The sequence below is a fragment of the Bombyx mori genome, chromosome 16 (genome assembly GCF_030269925.1).
Source record: "Bombyx mori chromosome 16, ASM3026992v2".
Classification (NCBI taxonomy): Eukaryota; Metazoa; Arthropoda; class Insecta; order Lepidoptera; family Bombycidae; genus Bombyx; species Bombyx mori.
Window position 1 is genome coordinate 10627389 of NC_085122.1, and position 23896 is coordinate 10651284.

Consider the following 23896-nt stretch of genomic DNA (forward strand, 5'->3'; position numbering starts at 1 on the left):
TTGTTCAAGGTCAAAATCTATTAAAATTACTAAAGGCTGTGATTAAAAACCCGCGTCCAAGAAGTAATCGTTGGATATCTACTTCTGTTCCTCGAGACAATTGGAATGATCCAGTGGCCAAATACTGCTCTGCTGAATATCAGACTAATAATTTGTTGGTAGGTAAAAACCCATAAATATTTTATTGGTTAGCCCTTGGACATTACCCCTGAAGCTTTAATTTTACACTGGTAACCACATTAACTTACAAGATTTAGTAAAGTTTTGATTATACATTTTATTTTTGTAAAATGATATATTCGCTGTCTACACACGGTACTGTTACTCTGTGAATAGTTTCTAATAAGACCTTTTGCCCTTTTATTGCGCTTCGAAGGACAATTACAATAGATTTGAGACTTTAAGCCCATTTCTCAAGGTGACGGCATGTGCATTAAGATGTTCATTAGTTCTTTCAGTGAACATAACAAAAAGTGTTTCGTGGATTAATTATAATATGTATTAAAAGAAACAAAACGAAAACAAAGATACACGATAATTTTGCTTTGCAATTTCCTTTAAAAGTATTGTTACGACGGTACGAGTAGCGCCATCTTTCATCAAATAGCAGAAACTGATTTGCGTTTGAGTTTTAATATTTACTTCTGTTAAAGGTTTTATTTATGTCGAGCCTAGGGCGTAACAATATTTACCGCTTCGGAATGTGAATGATAAATGTTTAAGCTCTACAGCTTTGTTATTGATGCTGTTGGCAGTTTTAATTTATCGAACATCACCCTGTTTCAGAGTCCAGTTCTATTCGAGGAAACATCTCAATTAATTCCAAACGATGCCATTGTCATAGAGATAGCTCCGCGTGGACTACTGCAGGCCATACTTAAACGTTCTTTGCCATCAAACTGCTTTAACATTTCTTTAACTAAGAGTGGATCCGGCAATATATTACATTTTCTCCATACGATTGGAAAGTAAGTTACAAAAAAGACTTCAATTACACTACTTCGAATTATCACATGTACTAAACATTATTAAACCGATCCACCAATCTCACGGTGTGAATTTGGATTGACGGATAGTAAATAATTATTTGTAACGAACGATGAAACTTAAGTTGGTGTGATAGAAATAATAGTCGTTGCAGAGCTGTTGGTATGTTTAATGGTCTACAGTAAAAATACTTCAACCGTAACGTTGTGATTATTTTTTCAATAAGAGAAGAATATTGTATTAAACTTAATTTAACTTTAGGATATTCGTTATTCAGGTTATACATGGAAGGATGTTTGCCTGATATCAAAGCTTTGTACCCAAAAGTAGACTTTCCAGTATCAACCGGGACTCCCATGTTATCACATTTAGTAGAGTGGATGCACGTAGAAGAATGGTACGTACTTCATGTTATTATTTATTTAGATTAGATTATTTACACAAATACTTCTCATATATTTGGTAACTACATGTTTTCAATATTATTGTACATTGTACATATATGTATGTTACTAATTATATGATGTATGTACGCTCCTCAATAAGCTCATTATCAATTTCCTCAATATCCTAATAAGCTAAATATTTTCTAATAAATCGAACAAATAAGAAAACACGCATGAAACGGACTAAAAACCAACATTAACCTTAAGGTGGTCCTTCGAGTGATTGATTTACGGAAATTATATTAATTATTGTATTTTTAAATGCAGGTACGTTCCGAAACCACTAAATACTGAGAATATATGTAGTGCAATCTGCGAATATTTTATATCTGTACATGATGAAGAACATAAGTATTTAAGTGGAAATGTTTCGAATGGTAAGTGTTTTTTTTTAAATAGTCCCTTTTTATGAATGAGGGATTACTGGTGGCCCGGTATCCAGTTTCACCAGGATAGTTGGGCGAGCAAAGGCTCAGCCAGGAGGGGTGGGATTTGCTAACAACAGCCCAAGCGCCTCCAAAGGAGACCGAACCACTCAAGGGTAGCTACTACGCGAATGAATCTACTACCGGATCGGAATCGCGACCCGCTGAGAAGATCCGGCGAGAAACTCAGCGGGCTGATGTTTAGGTTAGATTGCACGTCTAACTCTTTGCCGAGTTCGACGAGTACGGTTACCGGAGTCCCTAAATCTTTTTTTTTTTTTTTTTTTTTTTTTTTTTTTTTTTTTTTTTTTTTTTTTTTTTTTTTTTTTTTTTTATGATTGAAAGTTTACTGGTGGCCCGAAGGCCTTTCCAGTTTCACCAGGACAGGTGGGCGAGCAAAGGCTCAGCCAAGAGGGATGGGATTTGCTAACAACTGCCCGAGCGCCTCCGAAGGAGACCTAACAACTCAAGAGCAATTGTTTCGCGAATGAATCTACTACCGGATCGGAATCGCGACCCACTGAGAAGATCCGGCGAGAAACTCAGCGGGCTGATGCATGGGTTAGGTTGCACGTCGACCTCTTTGTCGAGTTCGACGAGTACGGTTACCGGGGTCCCTAAGCCTGCCCCTAGTATTAGAGCTGAAGGCATCTAATGCAAAGGTTATTGGATCTGATGGATCCGTAAGGACGTGTCTAGGGCGTCGACGGTGACTGGCTCCTGCATGATCAGGATTCGGGGAGTAGTCAGCGGCGGCAACGATAAGGCGATTATCATGACGCATAGCCTTATCGAAGTATCGTTCCGACGCTGACTTCATGTATTTCCGAATTGATTCGAGGCCCAGGTCGTCGTGTAGGTCAACGTTCCTCACGAACCACGGAGCCCCGACAGCTAACCTGCAAAAGCGGGATTGTAGGGATTGGAGGGTGTCTATGTGTGTGCGGGCCGCGTGAGCGAACACCACACTCGCGTAAGTCATGACGGGCCTTATGCAAGTTTTGTAAAGTGTCACCTTGTTCCGAAGGGACATTTTACTCCGCTTACAGATCATGGGGTAGAGTCTACCGAGAATAAACGCGGCACGGTCACGGACTGATTTTATATGCGGGCGGAATGTCATCGATGCATCCAGGGTAACGCCCAGGTACTTGACCTTCCTGGCCCAGGGTATGGGTTGTCTAAAGAGAGTAATCGGGGGTGTGAGATTCCTCCTCCTAATCCGGGAGGAAATCCGTGTGGAGCTTCCCCTCTGAAATAGCACCGCAGTACTTTTCGCTGGGTTGATGTCTATGCGCCATTTTCGGAACCACTGTCCTAGGGCTAGGGCTGCGCTCTGAAGCTTCTTCGCGATTAGGGACTTATTTCTACTAGAATAGTAAACAGTCGTGTCGTCGGCGAATAAAGCTAAATGGGTCGGCGGCGACCGGGGAATATCGTTGACGAATAAGCTAAATAGGAGGGGTGAGAGGACAGAGCCTTGCGGGACTCCAGCTGTGAGAGGTCGTGGGGAGGAGCGGGTTCCCTCGACTCGATATCGAAAAGAGCGGTTCGACAAGAAGTCCCGTATGATGAGCACGAGACTATCCGGCACGCCCATGTTGAATAGTTTGAAAATCAAACCATTGTGCCAGACTTTGTCGAACGCTTTTGCGACGTCGAAGAAGAGAGCTCCCGTGTATAACGGTTTTGGTCGATTAAGCCCCACAAGAATGTGCTCCGTGAGGCGGTGCACCTGTTGAACGCATGAGTGATTTGTACGGAATCCGAATTGTTCATCGATAAGAATGCCCTTGGATGAGACGAAGTCTCTGAGGCGTTTGTAGAGCAGACGCTCATACAGTTTGCCTAGAGACATGAGGAGGCTAATCGGGCGGTAGCTCGTCGGATGATTTTTTGGTTTACCGGGTTTATGTATGCCGATAACGTCCGCTTCTTTCCACACCGCGGGAAAGATACAGTTCGCCATAGCGGCATTGAAAATAGATGCCAACATCACGATGAGTTGGACGGGTAGAAGTTTAATAACGCGGTTGGATATACCGTCGGAACCGGGAGCCTTGCGAGGACGTAGGTCTTTGATCAAGTCTTTAACTTCCATCGGGGTGACGGGTGGTAACGCATCAGAGGGTGGCAAGAAGGCTCTGCGTTCTACCTCACTGTCTACTAATTCTACATGAACAGGGTCCACGGATTGAGTGCTGGGCGTGCACTGGGTTTGCAATGTATCGGCCAGCAGCTCTGCTTTTTCGTCATCATCGAACGCCGCGAGTCGGCCTGAGGGGCCTACGAGGGGGGGCATAGTTACTACCGTATCCGATTTGAGAGTACGAGCTAAGCGGTAGTAAGACCTTTGAGAGGGCGCGAGTCCTTCTAAGAAATCAGACCATCTGGCATCTCGGACTTCGGTGATGCGAGACTTTACGTCGCGTTGTAGGGCACGCATTCGAATACGATTTTCCGCGGTAGGATACCTATCGTACGCACGGATCGAGGCGTTCTTAGCTCTAAGGAGTTCCCTAATATCGTCGGGCAATTTGAAGCGGTGAAGGAAGTCCTCCGCTACAACTTGCTTCGATGACCTATCTAATGTCGAGGTGATGTGTGACGTTACGATGTCTATGGCTTCAGCGGTATCCTGAGGAGACGGGATAGAGTCCGGACTAAACGGAAGCGATGGTGGATCAGATTCAGCCAGGCTGATGCCCAGCGTGTGCCAATCCACCACAGTCCTCGTGACGGGAACGGAATCGGGAGCGCGACCGAGCTTCATAACGACGGGACGGTGGTCTGAATCTAACTCTGAAACTACTTCGATCGAGTGTAAGCGCAGAGTTACGTTTTTTAATAACGCTATGTCGAGTATATCCGGGCGATGCGCGATATTTAGCGGGTAGTGAGTCGGGGTTAGCGGAGCGACGATATCGAAGGCGAGATCATCGACTAACGCGTCAAGCCGCCTGCCATTCGGGGTTGTGGTGTGTGAGTTCCACCTGATGTGTTTACAATTTAGGTCGCCCGCCAGAATGACAGAGTTCCCCATACCGAGCAGCGCCTCGATATCACTGCTTAGAACGATCTTATCCGGTGGAAGATAAACGGACGCGATAACGATCGGCGCGTGTCCCGTCAGTGAGATTCGGCACACTGATGCTTCGATATTAGCGAGCGCGGGAGGATCGAGCGGGACGCAATGCAGGGCTCTTCTATAGTAAATGACGGTACCACCACCACGGGCAGAGAGCCTGTCGTTCCTGACCATGTTATAGTTCGCGATTTTAGGGTCACGGCGCGCGGGCTTAAGTAGGGTCTCCTGCACTAAAAAGATATCAATTTGGTGGTCACGCAAAAAGTCAGAAACCTGATCACGTTGATTTGCGAGACCGTAAGCGTTAAAAAATCCTATCGTTACGGATAGGGGCTTTATTCTACTTATATACGCCATTGATTACCGGCGGAGTGAGGGGAGGACGTACGTATTTAATGACGCGTATACGTCGGCGTATTCCTGCACAACGGCGATAAAGTGTTGTGCAGTGGAGGCAGCGCGAATGGCGTCGCCCAAAGCGTTAACGCGCTCAAAGTTGATCGACTGAAAGAAGTCGATCGCTAAAGCGAGATTGTCGGACGCGGTCGGAGGGCAAGTCGCGGGAGAGGGACGAGTCGCGGGGGTGGGACGAATCGCGGAGGAGGGAGTTGTAGCCGTGTTCGTGTACGGCAGCGGTTTTGCCCAGGCCGAGACACTGGGCACCGCCGCCGGAACGAACGCTGGCTTAGCCTGCGACGCAGAGGGTGCCGAGGCTTTGATGTCTGGGCCGGAAGCTCGGAGGCGGTTTTGGCGGGCGACGCGGCGATTTATTTTAGAGTCCCTAAATCTGCTCCTAGTGTTAGAGCTGAAGGCGTCTAATGCAAGGATTATTGGTTCTGATGGACCCCTAAGGACGTGTCTAGGGATTAAGGTTCCTGATCCGAATGCGGGAGGAAATATGTGTTGAGCTTCCCCTTCGAAATAGCACCGCTGTGCCTTTCGCCGGGTTAATGTCTATGCGCCATTTTCGGAACCACTGTCTTAAGGTTACTGCGTTCTGGAGTTTCCTCGCGATTACGGACTTGTTTCTACTCGAGTAGTAAACGGTCGGCCGTTGGCGAATAAAGTCAAATGAGTCGGCGGCGACCGGGGAATGTCGTTAGTAAACAAACTAAAGAGGAGCGGAGAGAGGATGGCCCCTTGCGGGACTCCGGCCGTGAGAGGTCGCGGGGAGGAGCTGGTTCCCTTGACCCGATATCGAAAAGAGCAGTTCGACAAGAAGTCCCCTATGATGAGCACGAGACTGTCCGGCACGCTAATGTTGAATAGTTTGAAAATCAAACCGTTTTGCCAGACTTTGTCGAACGCTTTGGCGACGTCGAAGAAGAAGAGCTTCCGTGTAGATCGGCTTTGGTCGGTTAAGCCCTATGAGAATGTGCTCTGTGAGGTGGTTCACCTATTGTGGCATGAGTGATTTACGCGGAATCCGAATAGTTCATCGATGACAATGCCCGTGCATGAGATGAAGTCTCTGAGGCGTTTATACAGCAGGCGTTTATACAGTTTGCGTAGAGACATGATGGGACTAATCGGGTGGTTTAAATAGTCCATGACAGGTGAACTTGCATTTTCCATGGTGGCGAGTGGTACAAGTTATTTATGATGTTGAATGATGAATACCAGAGTACAGCCAAGTCGCTTCCTATCTTAAAAAAATGATCTACGATCTACTTCTCTCTATGATCTACTTCTGAAGGATATGTCATATATTTTCTACTTAAAATTTTAAAAAGTATAGTATTTTTTACAGGAAAAATGATGTACCCTATAGGCGGAATATTAATGCTGGTATGGGATACACTTTCTATGTCAATGTCTTTGCCTAAGAGGAAAATATCGGTTAGATTTCTCGATTTATTTATCGATGTTCAACCAGCACTTTACGAAGAAAAAATATTAAAATTGCGCGTCGCGATCAATAAGGGCGATGGACAATTTGAGGTTAGTGTCCCATATTAGCTGTATTATTAAAAATGTACACATGTATGTAAAACATAAGATATAAATTTGCTTAATTTTGTAAATAGCAATTATGACGTTTATTTGTGTGGATATAATCTGCAATGTGGATCATGTGGTTTCATGAACGATAGATATGACTAAACATAAAAAATATAATTTTGAAAAGAAAGCGATAATATAGTCTCTTTTTTGTTTTTTTTTGTCCTCTTCTTCAAGTTTTTGTAAATCAACAACGAAATTCTGACTGAAACTGTTTCTCTAACCAATGCCTAGTATCTAATCAATGCCTAGTATCTAACCAATGCCTAGTATCTTACCAATGCCTAGTATCTAACCAATGCCTATTATCTAACCAATGCCTATTATCTAACCAATGCCTAGTATCTAACCAATGCCTAGTATCTAACCAATGCCTATTATCTAACCAATGCCTATTATCTAACCAATGCCTAGTATCTAACCAATGCCTAGAATCTAACCAATGCCTAGTGTCTAACCAATCGAAAACTTTCAAACTCCATAAAAACGAAAAAGCAAGTAATCCTTTATGAGTATTTTTCGTTCAAATTATGAGCAATTTTTAGTATAAAAGTAATCAAGAAGATAAAACGAAACTGGTTACAAATTGTTTTTATTGCTCAAATACCTGTAGATTCTCACTCGAAACTTCGCTGATGCTTAACATGTTGAAAAAATTATATTAACTCTCTTCTCTACTTCTCTTCTTCAGGTTTTTGTAAATCAACAACGAAATTCTGACTGAAATTGTTTTAGTAATGATAAGTCCACATAGTTAAATTGTTAAGAATCAAAATAAATAAAAAACAGTAACCTGGTGTCTAACCAATGCCTAGTATCTAACCAATGTCTAGTATCTAACCAATGCCTAATATCTAACCAATGCGTAGTATCTAACCAATGCCTAATATCTAACCAATGCCTAGTATCTAACCAATGCCTAGTATCTAACCAATGCCTAGTATCTAACCAATGCCTAGAATCTAACCAATGCCTAGTGTCTAACCAATCGAAAACTTTCAAACTCCATAAAAACGAAAAAGCAAGTAATCCTTTATGAGTATTTTTCGTTCAAATTATGAGCAATTTTTAGTATAAAAGTAATCAAGAATGTAAAACGAAACTGGTTACAAATTATTTTTATTGCTCAAATACCTGTAGATTCTCACTCGAAACTTCGCTTATGCTTAACATGTTGAAAAAATTATATTAACTCTCTTCTCTACTTCTCTTCTTCAGGTTTTTGTAAATCAACAACGAAATTCTGACTGAAATTGTTTTAGTAATGATAGTCCACATAGTTAAATTGTTAAGAATCAAAATAAATAAAAAGCAGTAACCTGGTGTCTAATCAATGCCTAGTATCTAACCAATGCCTAGTATCTAACCAATGCCTATTATCTAACCAATGCCTAGTATCTAACCAATGCCTAGTATCTAACCAATACCTAGTATCTAATCAATGCCTAGTATCTAACCAATGCCTAGTATCTAACCAATGCCTAATATCTAACCAATGCGTAGTATCTAACCAATGCCTAGTATCTAACCAATGCGTAGTATCTAACCAATGCCTAGTATCTAACCAATGCCTAGTATCTAACCAATGCCTAGTATCTAACCAATGCCTAGTATCTAACCAATGCTTAGTATCTAACCAATGCCTAGTGTCTAACCAATCGAAAACTTTCAAACTCCATAAAAACGAAAAAGCAAGTAATCCTTTATGAGTATTTTTCGTTCAAACTATGAGCAATTTTTAGTATAAAAGTAATCAAGAAGATAAAACGAAACTGGTTACAATTTGTTTTTATTGCTCAAATACCTGTAGATTCTCACTCGAAACTTCGCTTATGCTTAACATGTTGAAAAAATTATATTAACTCTCTTCTCTACTTATCTTCTTCAGGTTTTTGTAAATCAACAACGAAATTCTGACTGAAACTGTTTTAATAATGATAGTCCACATAGTTAAATTGTTAAGAATCAAAATAAATAAAAAACAGTAACCTGGTGTCTAACCAATGCCTAGTATCTAATCAATGCCTAGTATCTAACCAATGCCTAGTATCTAACCAATGCCCAGTATCTCACCAATGCCTAGTATCTAACCAATGTCTAGTATCTAACCAATGCCTAATATCTAACCAACGCCTAGTATCTAACCAATGACTAGTATCTAACCAATGCCTAGTATCTAACCAATGCCTAGTATCTAACCAATGCCTAGTATCTAACCAATGCCTAGTATCTAACCAATGCCTAGTATCTAACCAATGCCTTACTAGTGTCTAACCAATCGAAAACTTTCAAACTCCATAAAAACGAAAAAGCAAGTAATCCTTTATGAGTATTTTTCGTTCAAATTATGAGCAATTTTTAGTATAAAAGTAATCAAGAAGATAAAACGAAACTGGTTACAAATTGTTTTTATTGCTCAAATACCTGTAGATTCTCACTCGAAACTTCGCTTATGCTTAACATGTTGAAAAAATTATATTAACTCTCTTCTCTACTTCTCTTCTTCAGGTTTTTGTAAATCAACAACGAAATTCTGACTGAAACTGTTTTAGTAATGATAGTCCACATAGTTAAATTGTTAAGAATCAAAATAAATAAAAAACAGTAACCTGGTGTCTAACCAATGCCTAGTATCTAACCAATGCCTAATATCTAACAAATGCCTAGTATCTAACCAATGCCCAGTATCTCACCAATGCCTAGTATCTAACCAATGTCTAGTATCTAACCAATGCCTAATATCTAACCAACGCCTAGTATCTAACCAATGACTAGTATCTAACCAATGCCTAGTATCTAACCAATGCCTAGTATCTAACCAATGCCTAGTATCTAACCAATGCCTAGTATCTAACCAATGCCTTACTAGTGTCTAACCAATCGAAAACTTTCAAACTCCATAAAAACGAAAAAGCAAGTAATCCTTTATGAGTATTTTTCGTTCAAATTATGAGCAATTTTTAGTATAAAAGTAATCAAGAAGATAAAACGAAACTGGTTACAAATTGTTTTTATTGCTCAAATACCTGTAGATTCTCACTCGAAACTTCGCTTATGCTTAACATGTTGAAAAAATTATATTAACTCTCTTCTCTACTTCTCTTCTTCAGGTTTTTGTAAATCAACAACGAAATTCTGACTGAAACTGTTTTAGTAATGATAGTCCACATAGTTAAATTGTTAAGAATCAAAATAAATAAAAAACAGTAACCTGGTGTCTAACCAACGCCTAGTATCTAATCAATGCCTAGTATCTAACCAATGCCTAGTATCTAACCAATGCCTAGTATCTAACCAATGTCTAGTATCTAACCAATGCCTAATATCTAACCAATGCGTAGTATCTAACCAATGCCTAGTATCTAACCAATGCCTAGTATCTAACCAATGCCTAGTATCTAACCAATGCCTAGTATCTAACCAATGCCTAGTATCTAACCAATGCCTAGTATCTAACCAATGCCTAGTATCTAACCAATGCCTTACTAGTGTCTAACCAATCGAAAACTTTCAAACTCCATAAAAACGAAAAAGCAAGTAATCCTTTATGAGTATTTTTCGTTCAAATTATGAGCAATTTTTAGTATAAAAGTAATCAAGAAGATAAAACGAAACTGGTTACAAATTGTTTTTATTGCTCAAATACCTGTAGATTCTCACTCGAAACTTCGCTTATGCTTAACATGTTGAAAAAATTATATTAACTCTCTTCTCTACTTCTCTTCTTCAGGTTTTTGTAAATCAACAACGAAATTCTGACTGAAATTGTTTTAGTAATGATAGTCCACATAGTTAAATTGTTAAGAATCAAAATAAATAAAAAACAGTAACCTGGTGTCTAACCAATGCCTAGTATCTAACCAATGTCTAGTATCTAACCAATGCCTAATATCTAACCAATGCGTAGTATCTAACCAATGCCTAGTATCTAACCAATGCCTAGTATCTAACCAATGCCTAGTATCTAACCAATGCCTAGTATCTAACCAATGCCTAGTATCTAACCAATGCCTAGTATCTAACCAATGCCTAGTGTCTAACCAATCGAAAACTTTCAAACTCCATAAAAACGAAAAAGCAAGTAATCCTTTATGAGTATTTTTCGTTCAAATTATGAGCAATTTTTAGTATAAAAGTAATCAAGAAGATAAAACGAAACTGGTTACAAATTGTTTTTATTGCTCAAATACCTGTAGATTCTCACTCGAAACTTCGCTTATGCTTAACATGTTGAAAAAATTATATTAACTCTCTTCTCTACTTCTCTTCTTCAGGTTTTTGTAAATCAACAACGAAATTCTGACTGAAATTGTTTTAGTAATGATAGTCCACATAGTTAAATTGTTAAGAATCAAAATAAATAAAAAACAGTAACCTGGTGTCTAACCAATGCCTAGTATCTAACCAATGTCTAGTATCTAACCAATGCCTAATATCTAACCAATGCGTAGTATCTAACCAATGCCTAGTATCTAACCAATGCCTAGTATCTAACCAATGCCTAGTATCTAACCAATGCCTAGTATCTAACCAATGCCTAGTATCTAACCAATGCCTAGTATCTAACCAATGCCTAGTGTCTAACCAATCGAAAACTTTCAAACTCCATAAAAACGAAAAAGCAAGTAATCCTTTATGAGTATTTTTCGTTCAAATTATGAGCAATTTTTAGTATAAAAGTAATCAAGAAGATAAAACGAAACTGGTTACAATTTGTTTTTATTGCTCAAATACCTGTAGATTCTCACTCGAAACTTCGCTTATGCTTAACATGTTGAAAAAATTATATTAACTCTCTTCTCTACTTATCTTCTTCAGGTTTTTGTAAATCAACAACGAAATTCTGACTGAAACTGTTTTAATAATGATAGTCCACATAGTTAAATTGTTAAGAATCAAAATAAATAAAAAACAGTAACCTGGTGTCTAACCAATGCCTAGTATCTAATCAATGCCTAGTATCTAACCAATGCCTAGTATCTAACCAATGCCTAGTATCTAACCAATGCCTAGTATCTAACCAGTGCCTAGTATCTAACCAATGCCTATTATCTAACCAATGCCTAGTATCTAAGCAATGCCTAGTGTTTAACCAATCGAAAACTTTCAAACTCCATAAAAACGAAAAAGCAAGTAATCTTTTATGAGTATTTTTCGTTCAAATTATGAGCAATTTTTAGTATAAAAGTAATCAAGAAGATAAAACGAAACTGGTTACAAATTGTTTTTATTGCTCAAATACCTGTAGATTCTCACTCAAAACTTCGCTTATGCTTAACATGTTGAAAAAATTATATTAACTCTCTTCTCTACTTCTCTTCTTCAGGTTTTTGTAAATCAACAACGAAATTCTGACTGAAACTGTTTTAGTAATGATAGTCCACATAGTTAAATTGTTAAGAATCAAAATAAATAAAAAACAGTAACCTGGTGTCTAACCAATGCCTAGTATCTAACCAATGCCTAATATCTAACAAATGCCTAGTATCTAACCAATGCCCAGTATCTCACCAATGCCTAGTATCTAACCAATGTCTAGTATCTAACCAATGCCTAATATCTAACCAACGCCTAGTATCTAACCAATGACTAGTATCTAACCAATGCCTAGTATCTAACCAATGCCTAGTATCTAACCAATGCCTAGTATCTAACCAATGCCTAGTATCTAACCAATGCCTAGTATCTAACCAATGCCTTACTAGTGTCTAACCAATCGAAAACTTTCAAACTCCATAAAAACGAAAAAGCAAGTAATCCTTTATGAGTATTTTTCGTTCAAATTATGAGCAATTTTTAGTATAAAAGTAATCAAGAAGATAAAACGAAACTGGTTACAAATTGTTTTTATTGCTCAAATACCTGTAGATTCTCACTCGAAACTTCGCTTATGCTTAACATGTTGAAAAAATTATATTAACTCTCTTCTCTACTTCTCTTCTTCAGGTTTTTGTAAATCAACAACGAAATTCTGACTGAAACTGTTTTAGTAATGATAGTCCACATAGTTAAATTGTTAAGAATCAAAATAAATAAAAAACAGTAACCTGGTGTCTAACCAATGCCTAGTATCTAATCAATGCCTAGTATCTAACCAATGCCTAGTATCTAACCAATGCCCAGTAATCTAACCAATGCCTAGTATCTAACCAATGCCTAGTATCTAATCAATGCCTAGTATCTAACCAATGCCCAGTACCTAACCAATGCCTAGTATCTAACCAATGCCTAGTATCTAATCAATGCCTAGTATCTAACCAATGCCCAGTATCTAACCAATGCCTAGTATCTAACCAATGCCTAGTATCTAACCAATGCCTAGTATCTAACCAATGCCCAGTATCTAACCAATGCCTAGTATCTAACCAATGCCTAGTACCTAACCAATGCCTAGTGTCTAACCAATCGAAAACTTTCAAACTCCATAAAAATGAAAAAGCAAGTAATCCTTTATGAGTACTTTTCGTTCAAATTATGAGCAATTTTTAGTATAAAAGTAATCAAGAAGGTAAAACGAAACTGGTTACAAATTGTTTTTTTGCTCAAATACCTGTAGATTCTCACTCGAAACTTCGCTTATGCTTAACATGTTGAAAAAACTATATTAACTATTCAGGTTACAAATGATGGATCCAAAGTTGCAAGTGGAATTGTTTTACTGGTTAGCAAAAATATATTCGGAAAAGAAACTCATACAACTGACACTCCAATGACCTTGAACACGAATGACTTCTATCAACTACTACAAGAAAAAGGATACTCTTACAGGTTATAAGGCTACATTTTACCCTGAATCAATATCAAAACATATAATGTATTCATTAAGGCTTCACAGGCGCTTCTAAATCGTTATAGCTCTCGATCCGATTTGGACTGCAGTCACACCAGTGAAGAGAAACGGCAAGAAGATCAGGACTTGCTTCTTTACGAAAGATATGTACCCACAACATGTACAAAACATCATTAAATCGGAATCTGAGTTTAAGATTACTTGCACTAGAGGAAGCAGACCTGCGTTACTAAGCTTTGAGCAAAAATGTGGTCGAGCTACTGTGGTAGAGTGCAATCGTTACCATATTTACTATCAATTTATTATTTTACCCAAACATGCTTGCTTGACAGAAAATACCAGGTTAAAATGGTACGCAGTTTTATTATTGTTCGATTTTTTTTATTTTAGCGAAGATTTCCGTCTGATAAAGAGTGTTAACTTGTCTTTATCAGAAGCCATGATAGAATGGCGCGATAACTGGGTGACGTTGATTGAGAATATGCTGCAGCTTGTTATCCTGAATCAGAACTATGATGGTGTTTTACAACCAACTCAGATTAATAGAATTGTTATCGATACCATTGAATCTTCAAATCAAACTTTTACAAAGCATGGAAAATGTATGTTAAAAGTAAATTTTTCAAACATCTGCGGTTTGATACAGTAAGTGCGCGCTCATTTAAATATTACACTTATTATAATCTTTACTTAAGCGTAATTAAACTAAACTATAGCTTAAGCGTAAAAAAAAAATATTTATTACAGATATAAGTGGTACCGAAAATAGTGTATGAATTCTCTAAAAAATCAAAACTATGACGCCGCCCTGATTTCACTTTTTAGGAAAATCCCTTGATTTAGAATTATAATTACACAGATCCCGACACAGCTTCAATTTATAAAGTTTGAGTGGTGGTTATTGAGAATCAAACATTTCATTGCATCATTAATCTAAAATTTCGAGCTTTACGATACCTGTACAAAAAAAACCTACAAAAAAGCGGTTACCGTAAAAGTAGATTCGATCGAAGGCTTTTGATGTCTGAAGGCTTTTTTGGGCGATATATCACTGGGATGATCGTAACTGAAGGTTTTTACACAAAAATTTCACTGAGAAAATTTAGTCTAGCGAAAACTTGTTATTCGTGTTTCCAACTGCCAAGGAAAGATCTTCGCCCTCCAAAGCCCTAAATTTCCATTGTTTTAGAGGTCCAGGCGTATATATTAAGGATATTCAATTCCGTGAAACTTCTCGAACTCCATATCCCATTAGTCTGTTAGTTCCGTCGAGTGAAGAAAAAGGAAAATTGATTAACGTGAGTAACTTTATTATAGACAAGAGTATAGACAATCTGAAAGGATTCATAATAGAAAATCACAATTTTAATACTTTATTTTAGTTCAAAAGTGTGACTAGCTCATACACAAATGCGATGCTCCAAAGCGCGGAAACTGGGAACGTTAATTCCTTGCACTGGGCTGAAGTTTCTGAACCAAGTGGATCTGGAGTACTTGTTAAGGTAAACGCAATCAAATAATAAAGATATTGGAAATAAAATTATTTTTTTGAATTGGGAACATAACTGTAATATACTAGGCTGCACTAAAAGTATCGGGAATGGAATATTTCCACTGTTCCTGGCATATTAAAATCTTTTTAATTGAAACCTCCTTGGTTTTGAAAATCGAATACCATTTATTTATTTAAAAAAAGATTCTCGGTCTTGTCACGAGGTTTTGTCAAACTTCTTTAGTCGTTGAGAAAATGGAATTGACTCGAGAAAATTCAAGAGCGATGATTTATTATGACTTTCGAAGTGGTTTAACACTGTGTTGACCGGATGATTTCTGCATTTGGTGATGAAGCCCCATCCAAAACCACAATTTATCGCTGGTTTGCTGAGTTTCTACGTAGACGTGTCAAGCTCAGTGATGATCCCCGTCAAGGTCGTCCAAAAACTGCAGTCACCCAAGAAAACGTTGATGCTGTGCGTAAGCTGATTGAGGAAGATCGACATGTGACATACCGCGAAATTCAGGCAACTTTAGACATTGGCATGAGTCAAATACAAATAATCTTGCATGAACAATTAGGTGTAAAAAAGGTGTTTTCCTGATGGATACCGCATTCACTCTGTGAAGAGCAAAAAGCGGCTCGCGTTACTTGGTGCGTCAGAACTCTCGAAAGATTCCACGCAGGATCCTCAAATGCTGTATACAACATTGTATCAGGTGACGAATCCTGGATATACGCGTACGAACTCGAAACAAAAAACCAGTCACGAGTTTGGGTGTTCGAAAATGAGTTAAAGCCAACAAAAATTGTTCGTTCACGGAGTGTTGCAAAAAAAATGGTGGCCACGTTTGTCTCCAAAACCGGCCATGTTACGACTATTCCTCTTGAGGGACAAAGAACGGTTAATGCAGAATGGTATGCTAGCATTTGTTTGCCACAGGTCGTTTCTGAACTCCGTAAAGAGAACTGCAACCGCCGCATCATCCTCCATCACGACAATGCGAGTTCTCAAACCGCGCACAGAACAAAAGAGTTTTTAGAGCAAGAAAACATGGAATTATTAGACCATCCGCCGTACAGCCCCGACCTAAGCCCTAATGATTTCTATACTTTCCCTAAAATAAAGAATAAATTGCGTGGACAGAGACTTTCATCACCTGAAGAAGCTGTGGACGCCTACAAAACGGCCATTTTGGAGACCCCAACTTCCGATTGGAATGGTTGCCTCAATGATTGGTTCCATCGTATGGAAAAATGTGTCAAATTTCGCGGAGAATACTTCGAAAAGCAATAAATACATTTTTAAATAGTAATGTTGTATCACTTCGTTAATTCCCGAAATTTTCAGTGCCGCCCTCGTATTGTTCTTAAGTTCCAACACTTAATATTTTATTTGTATTTTTTTTTTGTTTTGAACCATGCGTAAATACAACAACAATTCGATGTATCTCACCAAATAAGAGACGATTCCAAAAAAATTCTAGGTAACAGAGAATTCTGCTAGTAATAATGTAACTGTAACTATATATTTTGAGACCTTAGAACTTATATTTCAAGGTGGGTGGCTTATTTACGTTGTAGATGTCTATGGGTTCAGGTAACCACTTAACACCAGGTGGGCTGTGAGCTCGTCCAACCATCCAGGCAATAAAAAAATACTGTTATAGGAATTAAAACTGTTAGGTTTAGTTTAAGTTCGAGTTGATTTCTGCTAGTCTTTGCTTCTTAAATAACCAAAGATTCGCTTTTGAACGTGCGTACGCCATAATATGATGAAATTCCTAAATAAATATGTAAAATTAAGAAGGATGTGAAACACAGGAGAACCTTTAGGGATTGGTCACATTTCTTTCATATTCCGCTTCACAAAAGAAATTAACTAAAAATGGTAACAAGTATCGGCTATTATCTCGAACATCTCTTATTTATATGGCGCAACTTTATGCAGCTTAATATGTATAAGGGACTTTGGATAAATTCCGCAAAAACCAGTAATTGGGCGGTGATGTGGCGTTCAAAAAAGTGATTTCTTCTAAGAGCATTAAAATTACAATTTATTCTGTCAGCCATAGTTTTTTTTACTTTTAATCGATATAAGTAACTCGCAAATCGCAAAACGAATTCCAGTACGGTACACAAGCGACAATCTGCAATGAAAGCAATCGATCACAGAATCCAATAAGTATTCAAGTTGAGTCCACAATAATACAATAATAGCTATAGACACAGATAAATGAGCCCGTCTGCACAGTATTCACATTATTGTACCTTAAGCACTGCTGTAAATGATGGAATCACAAATACTGGAAGCTCCGAAGAAATCAAAATTCAAAGTGCCTTGACACGATCGACCTTGGAAAATCTCACGAAGATAATATAGAAAGATAAGAAAATTAACAAAAACACGGTGGTTCACTTAATAGTTGATTATTAATCCTGAATAGAGTTGAAATATGGACGATAAATCAAAAATAGCATAAATAATTTACTGTCTTGAATGACGTGCTAGAGGGGGTCGCGGAGAATAATTTCTATCCTGAGAGCTGTATGGACATGACACAGGGAATGAAAGTTTGTTGAAATGATTGGTGGTGTTATACAAGGAAGAGAAAGGAGTTAACATTCATACAATCGATTACCCACAACATGAACAAACCTCCCTTTGGTATACATTGCATGAATATCAATTTATCAGACTGTTCATGACCACCTCGTCGAAGTGTACAGCTAAATGAACTAGACAGATTTAGAAACATTTGCATACACAGCATTGGTAAAATGAAATCAATGCGCGGCTTTTTTACTTTGACACGATACCATTAAAGTTGATAGACATTCCCACCTTCTTAGAAGCTCTTCCCAGAAAAAACTTTCTTCACTTTCCGGTAACTCTTTCAAACCTTAGTGGATAGTATCAGATCATCCAGAAAATTTCTGGTTAATTACTTTTCTATCATTAATTAAATCGGTCAAGCAAAATAAATGGTTCTAGGTACATTACGCAAGTCTTTCAAATTACGACGGTAAGAAGGCCTCAGGAACAGTACCGCATCGAGCCAGCGAGAACTATTATGGAATAGACTTCAGTGGGATAGCCGAAAGGTAATCTATTATTGAAATATTATTAATATTCTTGGTAGCCTATTGGGATATTATTATGTAGTAGGACGTGGTTGAAACAACATGGATAATACCAGCAAACTAGCTTCTTCTGTGATTGTATATACTCATAATCAAATTAGTATTTAGCAAAAAAAATAATACAATTTTCTGATTGTGATTAATACAATTTTTCTTAAATAAATATTATTAATGTAAATTTGATTTTAATAAAATGTGAAGTTTATACTAGATTTTCAAAATTATTTTACATAATTGTTCGTTTTTAATGTAGCGGAAGTCGTGTGATGGGTATAGTTCATCGTGGTGCTTGTCGAAATTATGTTCGAGCTCACCCCGATCTTTTGTGGCCAGTCCCTGATCACTGGAGCCTCGAAGACGCTGCCACAGTTCCTTTAGCTTACGCGTATGCTTTTTATTGTCTAGTGAGTGTCGTTTGTTATTTTTCGTGTTTATTGTTACCAAAGGCTATATATAATCTGCCTAGAATATCACCAAACCATCAACTTCCAAAAGCGTCTTAAAGGGTGATTAATTCACTGAAGCGGGGGCAGCGGCAATCTATCAGTATTATACCAGCCACTGTGATCGCTAACCAACATTAACTTGTTGCAATGCGTATCATAAGGTCCCTTGGATAGGCGCGTTCTGGTTCAAAAATTAGGCAGCTGTTACACAACACAATTGAGATTTCGATCTCGTTTCTCTAGCGGGTGGTGGCATTTATAAATGATCATATCTGAGTTCCAATATTCACTTTACACTAAATGGACCGTGATTTCGTTCACTATTTTGATATTACGTATCGAAAATACCTTTTTATTTCAAAATCATGAGATAATTTTTTCGATTTTTAGGCAATCAAAGCTAAGCTGTGCGCCGGTATGAAAATACTTATACACGAAGGAGCTGGAGCACTCGGCCAGGCTGTCATTGCCATCGCTCTGGCACACAAATGCCAAGTATTCACTACAGTAGGGGATTTAAGAACGAAAAGGTTCTTGAAGAAACTATTCCCAGAATTGAAAGGTAGTCAACAATATTGGTTTTGAAAGCAGATGTAGGTACTCCCAGCCCACCTGATATGTCTTCACGGATAGTCATGATTTTATAACATTTTGATTAAAATTTATACGGAAGTTATGGTTTCATACAAAAAAGGAAGTTTAAAACCGAATGGATGTCTTTGTCCGCAAACTGTTCATTTTTTGTTAACGAGAAAGCCATTAGAAGATATATTCCGCATAGTGTTTTTGCTTCCCTTTTAGAGATAAATATAAATAAGTATGCGGCATATACTTATCTTTAATATAAAATTTCAGAGGAACATATTGGAAATTCTAGAGACATCACTTTCGGGGACATGGTTCTAACAGCGACAAATGGGAAAGGTTGCGATATTATAATAAGCAATGTCGAAACATCACTCAAAAACGTAAGGAAAATATGTATGCAGGAATTGCTTCCGAAACGTAAGCTAATATGAAAAGGCAATAAAATAAACTTATCGTTTTGAATTGCAGGTTTCACTTCAATGCGGTAATTATCAGAGCGTTATTTTTGATACGGAACAAATTGAGAAACGCGAGAATTTCGAATTGCGTATGAACAGTCTGATTAATGACAGATCCTATGTAACTACTAAGTTCGAGTCAATTTTTGAATTTTGGAATTCTGAAGAAATCAAAGTTAGTATATATAATATTAAAGATTCATAATGACCATAGTACTAGTTCTATAACTATCAGATAGGAACACACATAGGTACGTAGGAATTTGATCCACCTGTAAATACTTCAGAACGAGGATTAACACTTCCATTCAATTGACTCTATAATTTCTTTGAGTCCATCACTAGTCAAGCTATTTTCATTAACTGAGATAATAACATACTTAAAATGAAGTTGTACTTTTCCTAAAATTTGTATCTTTCCACTATCACATTGATTTTTAAGTTAAATACATTTTCAACTGAAGTTTCCGTCTACAGAATTTACAAATACTTATGAATGAAGGCATCTCCAGTGGCTACGTTCGTCCATTAGCTAGAGTGTCATACTCTTCAAAGGAAGCTCCTCGTGCTTTTCGACTCTTATGCAAGAATTGGCATCGAGGACATATATTATTGAGACTCACAGAACAAATGCTGCCAGCTCAACCAAGGTACTTTATAGTTCTCGCTCAATATAACAATAGTATAGAGTCATGTATGAAGGCAGTAAATACTATAAGACTTCAATTCCATTTAAGTTCATTTACTGGTGGTAGGATCTCTTGCGAGTCCGCACGGGTAGGTACACCATCCTGCCTATTTCTGCCGTGAAGCAGTAATGCGTTTCAGTTTGAAGGGTGGAGCAGCCGTTGTAATTACTGTAATGAGACCTTAGAACTCGTATCTCAAGGTGGGTGGAGGCATTTACATTGTAAATGTCTATGGGTTCCAGTAACCATTTAAGACCAGGTGGGCTGTGAGCTCGTCCACCCATCTACGCAATAAATAAATTAAGTTAAGCTATAATTTAGGTCACTGTTTACTATTGTTTTTCGTTGACCAGACTATCTCGTGTATTCACTACGTTACAATTCACAAGTCAAATATTAATATTTAAAAAAACGCAGGATCAGCTGTAGATCCGAATGCAGTCAGTTAATCATCTGCAGCGAAGAAGATTTCGGTATTCAGTTAGCGAACAGACTTGTCAGTAGAGGTGCTACAAAAATACACATTTGTAGTCCGAAAGTCTCATGGTATCTCCAACATAAAACAGAGTAAGTTTTTTACAATTCTTAAGAGCTTGAAGTTTTGGTTTTAAGTAAAGTTGGTAGTACTAAGTTCTTCATCAATCGAACAGCTTTTAGGAAAACTCTTTTTAGCAACCTTTTCATTATTGTTCTTTTAAACTCAAGATTTAACTATCGTGTAAGCAATTGAAGGGCGGAGAGGGTTTAACAGTGCCAACGTTGACTACGGCTCCGTATTAAAAAAAAATGGAAAATTAAGTGCATTTAATTAGTGGAAAGTCAAAAGTGAAGAAATAATCAAGTGATTTATATCATACATTATGGATAACAACCAAAATTAAGTGAAAACCGCCTAATCAGTGATAAGCGTTTTGGCTTAAAATCGGGCGTGCCACATGTATATACAAACGTACCCTTCACGCTTTATGCATTCGAAGTGAAAGATTAAACAAAACTGAAGTAAATTGCGCTTACATAATCCCGGTACCTGTTTAAAAAAAAGTGATCCAAATAACCCTACTTTTTTATTGTCAAAATGACTTGCATTAAAAAGCGAATGAGAACTGCACAAAGTCACACTAGCGACATCTGAGGAAAGCTTCCCGTATTACACAAGACCCAACCAGCCTTGATCTACGATCGATTTTGTCAAGGCTCTAGCTATCCTAGTAAGTTAGAACGGAAATAATAAGAGGGTACTAGTAGTAACAATAACAATCACTTCAATACTGTCAAAACTAATCTGGAAATTATAAGAAATGGAGGAAATTTTGGAAGAACTTCGAAAAATTCGAAGTGACTTAGACGATCAGAAAACCGCAATAGAAAAAAGTGGAGTAAGTGACAGAAAAAGTTACGAAAAATATAAACTGCATATTAGAAGATAAATTTAAATTATTCAATGAAAAATACGAAAATCTAAGAGAAAAATGCGAAAATCAAGAAAGAAAACAAGAAAAAACAACATCGTCTTTTTCGGAATAATAGAAACCTAAACTTCATATGCTAACCCAGAAAACCCTTTATTTAAAAAGAAAAGTGCGTTAAATAATACCGGTTACTACATAACGGAGGATTTCCAAAAGATATCCTAGAGAAGAGGAAAGAACCCCAATAACAAGCAAAGATTGAAAGGGAAACCTTGTAAAAAGAAAATACGACAAACTTGTCATAAGTTAAAGAAACAAAACAACTAAACAACAAAAGAATGCTTTCAACTTCTCCTGAAAACAAAACTACAAAAGGAGCCGAAACAATCACCTACAAGAAAAATAAAACACAAACACATCCAAGAAGAACTTCAAGCCTATCAGAAGGTATTATAAAACCGGGTATGCTGAATTACCTGATTAACAGAAACACAAACAACTCACCAGATCTGCAACAAAGTAACAACGTTAACATATAGCAATTACCGTCCCCCTCTCGCAACATCAACAAACAGCAACCATTATCAGAACACCAAACTCATCTTCCAAGCCGGTTGGTCCCCGTGGAAGATCAAGACCAAAACCCTCCAAACAACCATCTAATCAAAAAAAAAACCTCACAAAAAAGGCTATCATGACATACAATGTCAAAACACTTTCATCATAATATGACCGCTTGTTAGAATTAAATGAAGCGCTTATAGAAATTAAATATGACATATTAGGAATAGCTGAAACAAGACGCATTGGTAACAAAACTGAAGAGCATGAAAACTTCATTTTCTGCTATACAGAGCATAAAACTGGAAGACATAGGTTTTATAGTTAAATACCACCTTAAAAACAATATAGAAAGCTACCTCGGCCTTTCGAAAAGAGTAGTCATATTAAACCTGAAATTTGTGAATACCAGCTTATCGATCATTCAAGTCTACGCACCTACTGCACAAGCAAGTGATGAAGAAATTGACATCTTTTATGCGACAGTAAACAAAGCAATAAAACTAGCACACAAAGACTTTATACTGATTGGCGACCTAAATGCAAAAATCGGGATACCAAAAAACGCGGAACACCTTATTATGAAAGCACAAGGACACGGAAGCAGAAATGAGAGAGGACAAAGACTAATCGAATATGCCAGGGAAAACAAATTATCTATTTTGAACAATTTTTTAAAAAAAAAAACCCAAAAAATAAATGGACATGGCGATCATCAGAAAAAAAGAAATATGAAATCGATTTTGTGCTGTCAAATCGACCTCATCTGTTTAAAAACATAGAAGAATAAGAACATCAACTACCCTTCAGATCACAGGCTAGTAAGAGCTACAATATCATATGACACACACTTCAAAAAAAAAACAGGATTTTAAATTTTATCCACAAAAAAAATATCAAGCGAAGAAGAAATCACAAACTTCAAAGAAAGCCTTAATTCACACTTATCAAAAGACCAACTGTTTGCGGAGAGTACTATCCCAATCCAGACGTACTACAATAACCTAATCAGAATCATCACCTCAAGCTTACAAAAATGTCCAAATAGCACAAAACCCAAAGAAAGCCCACAAAATAATTTCAGAGCATACATAAAAAGTCCTTAAAAGAAGACAAGACCTACAAAAAAGTCCAAACAAAAACAGATCAATAGAAAACGAAATCTCGGCACTTTATAAGCTTGGCAACAAATGCATAAAAAAAGACTACCCTAACTAAAGATATAAAATTCTTTAAAAACATCTAAGTAAAACGGGTAGCACAAAAAAGGCATTCAAAGAGCTGAAACCAAATAAAACTTGGATCGAAAAGCTAAAGTGAGGCGATTTAACCAAAAACAACCGCGGTGACATCATCAACATAGCGACCG

General features: G+C 37.5%; 1 protein-coding gene and 1 long non-coding RNA gene across 8 annotated transcripts in view; one reads left to right on the plus strand and one right to left on the minus strand.

The window, feature by feature from the left end:
• Positions 1-23896, plus strand: part of LOC101742047 (fatty acid synthase) — a 45363-nt gene that overhangs the window by 11130 nt on the left and 10337 nt on the right. The window contains exons 15-30 of the mRNA XM_038016265.2: positions 10-158; positions 787-968; positions 1265-1384; positions 1701-1810; positions 6697-6887; positions 13564-13715; positions 14128-14382; positions 14927-15035; positions 15120-15239; positions 18228-18337; positions 18630-18780; positions 19213-19384; positions 19678-19790; positions 19879-20043; positions 20346-20518; positions 20975-21124. Of these exons, the coding sequence (XP_037872193.1) occupies positions 10-158; positions 787-968; positions 1265-1384; positions 1701-1810; positions 6697-6887; positions 13564-13715; positions 14128-14382; positions 14927-15035; positions 15120-15239; positions 18228-18337; positions 18630-18780; positions 19213-19384; positions 19678-19790; positions 19879-20043; positions 20346-20518; positions 20975-21124 (2422 nt within the window). The remainder of the gene's footprint in view (positions 1-9; positions 159-786; positions 969-1264; positions 1385-1700; positions 1811-6696; positions 6888-13563; positions 13716-14127; positions 14383-14926; positions 15036-15119; positions 15240-18227; positions 18338-18629; positions 18781-19212; positions 19385-19677; positions 19791-19878; positions 20044-20345; positions 20519-20974; positions 21125-23896) is intronic.
• On the minus strand, positions 7524-13545 carry LOC134200352 (uncharacterized). 7 transcript variants are annotated; one of them, XR_009975238.1, is made up of 9 exons: positions 13498-13545; positions 12810-12922; positions 12190-12302; positions 11682-11800; positions 11138-11250; positions 9372-10706; positions 8752-8870; positions 8082-8194; positions 7524-7667 (listed from the first exon to the last, which is right to left on the minus strand). It is a non-coding gene; the product is annotated as an uncharacterized LOC134200352 (long non-coding RNA). The 7 variants fall into 7 exon arrangements; XR_009975237.1 differs by having other exon boundaries at positions 9372-9484; positions 9974-10086; positions 10594-10706; positions 11682-12922; XR_009975235.1 differs by having other exon boundaries at positions 9372-9484; positions 9974-10092; positions 10594-10706; positions 11682-12922.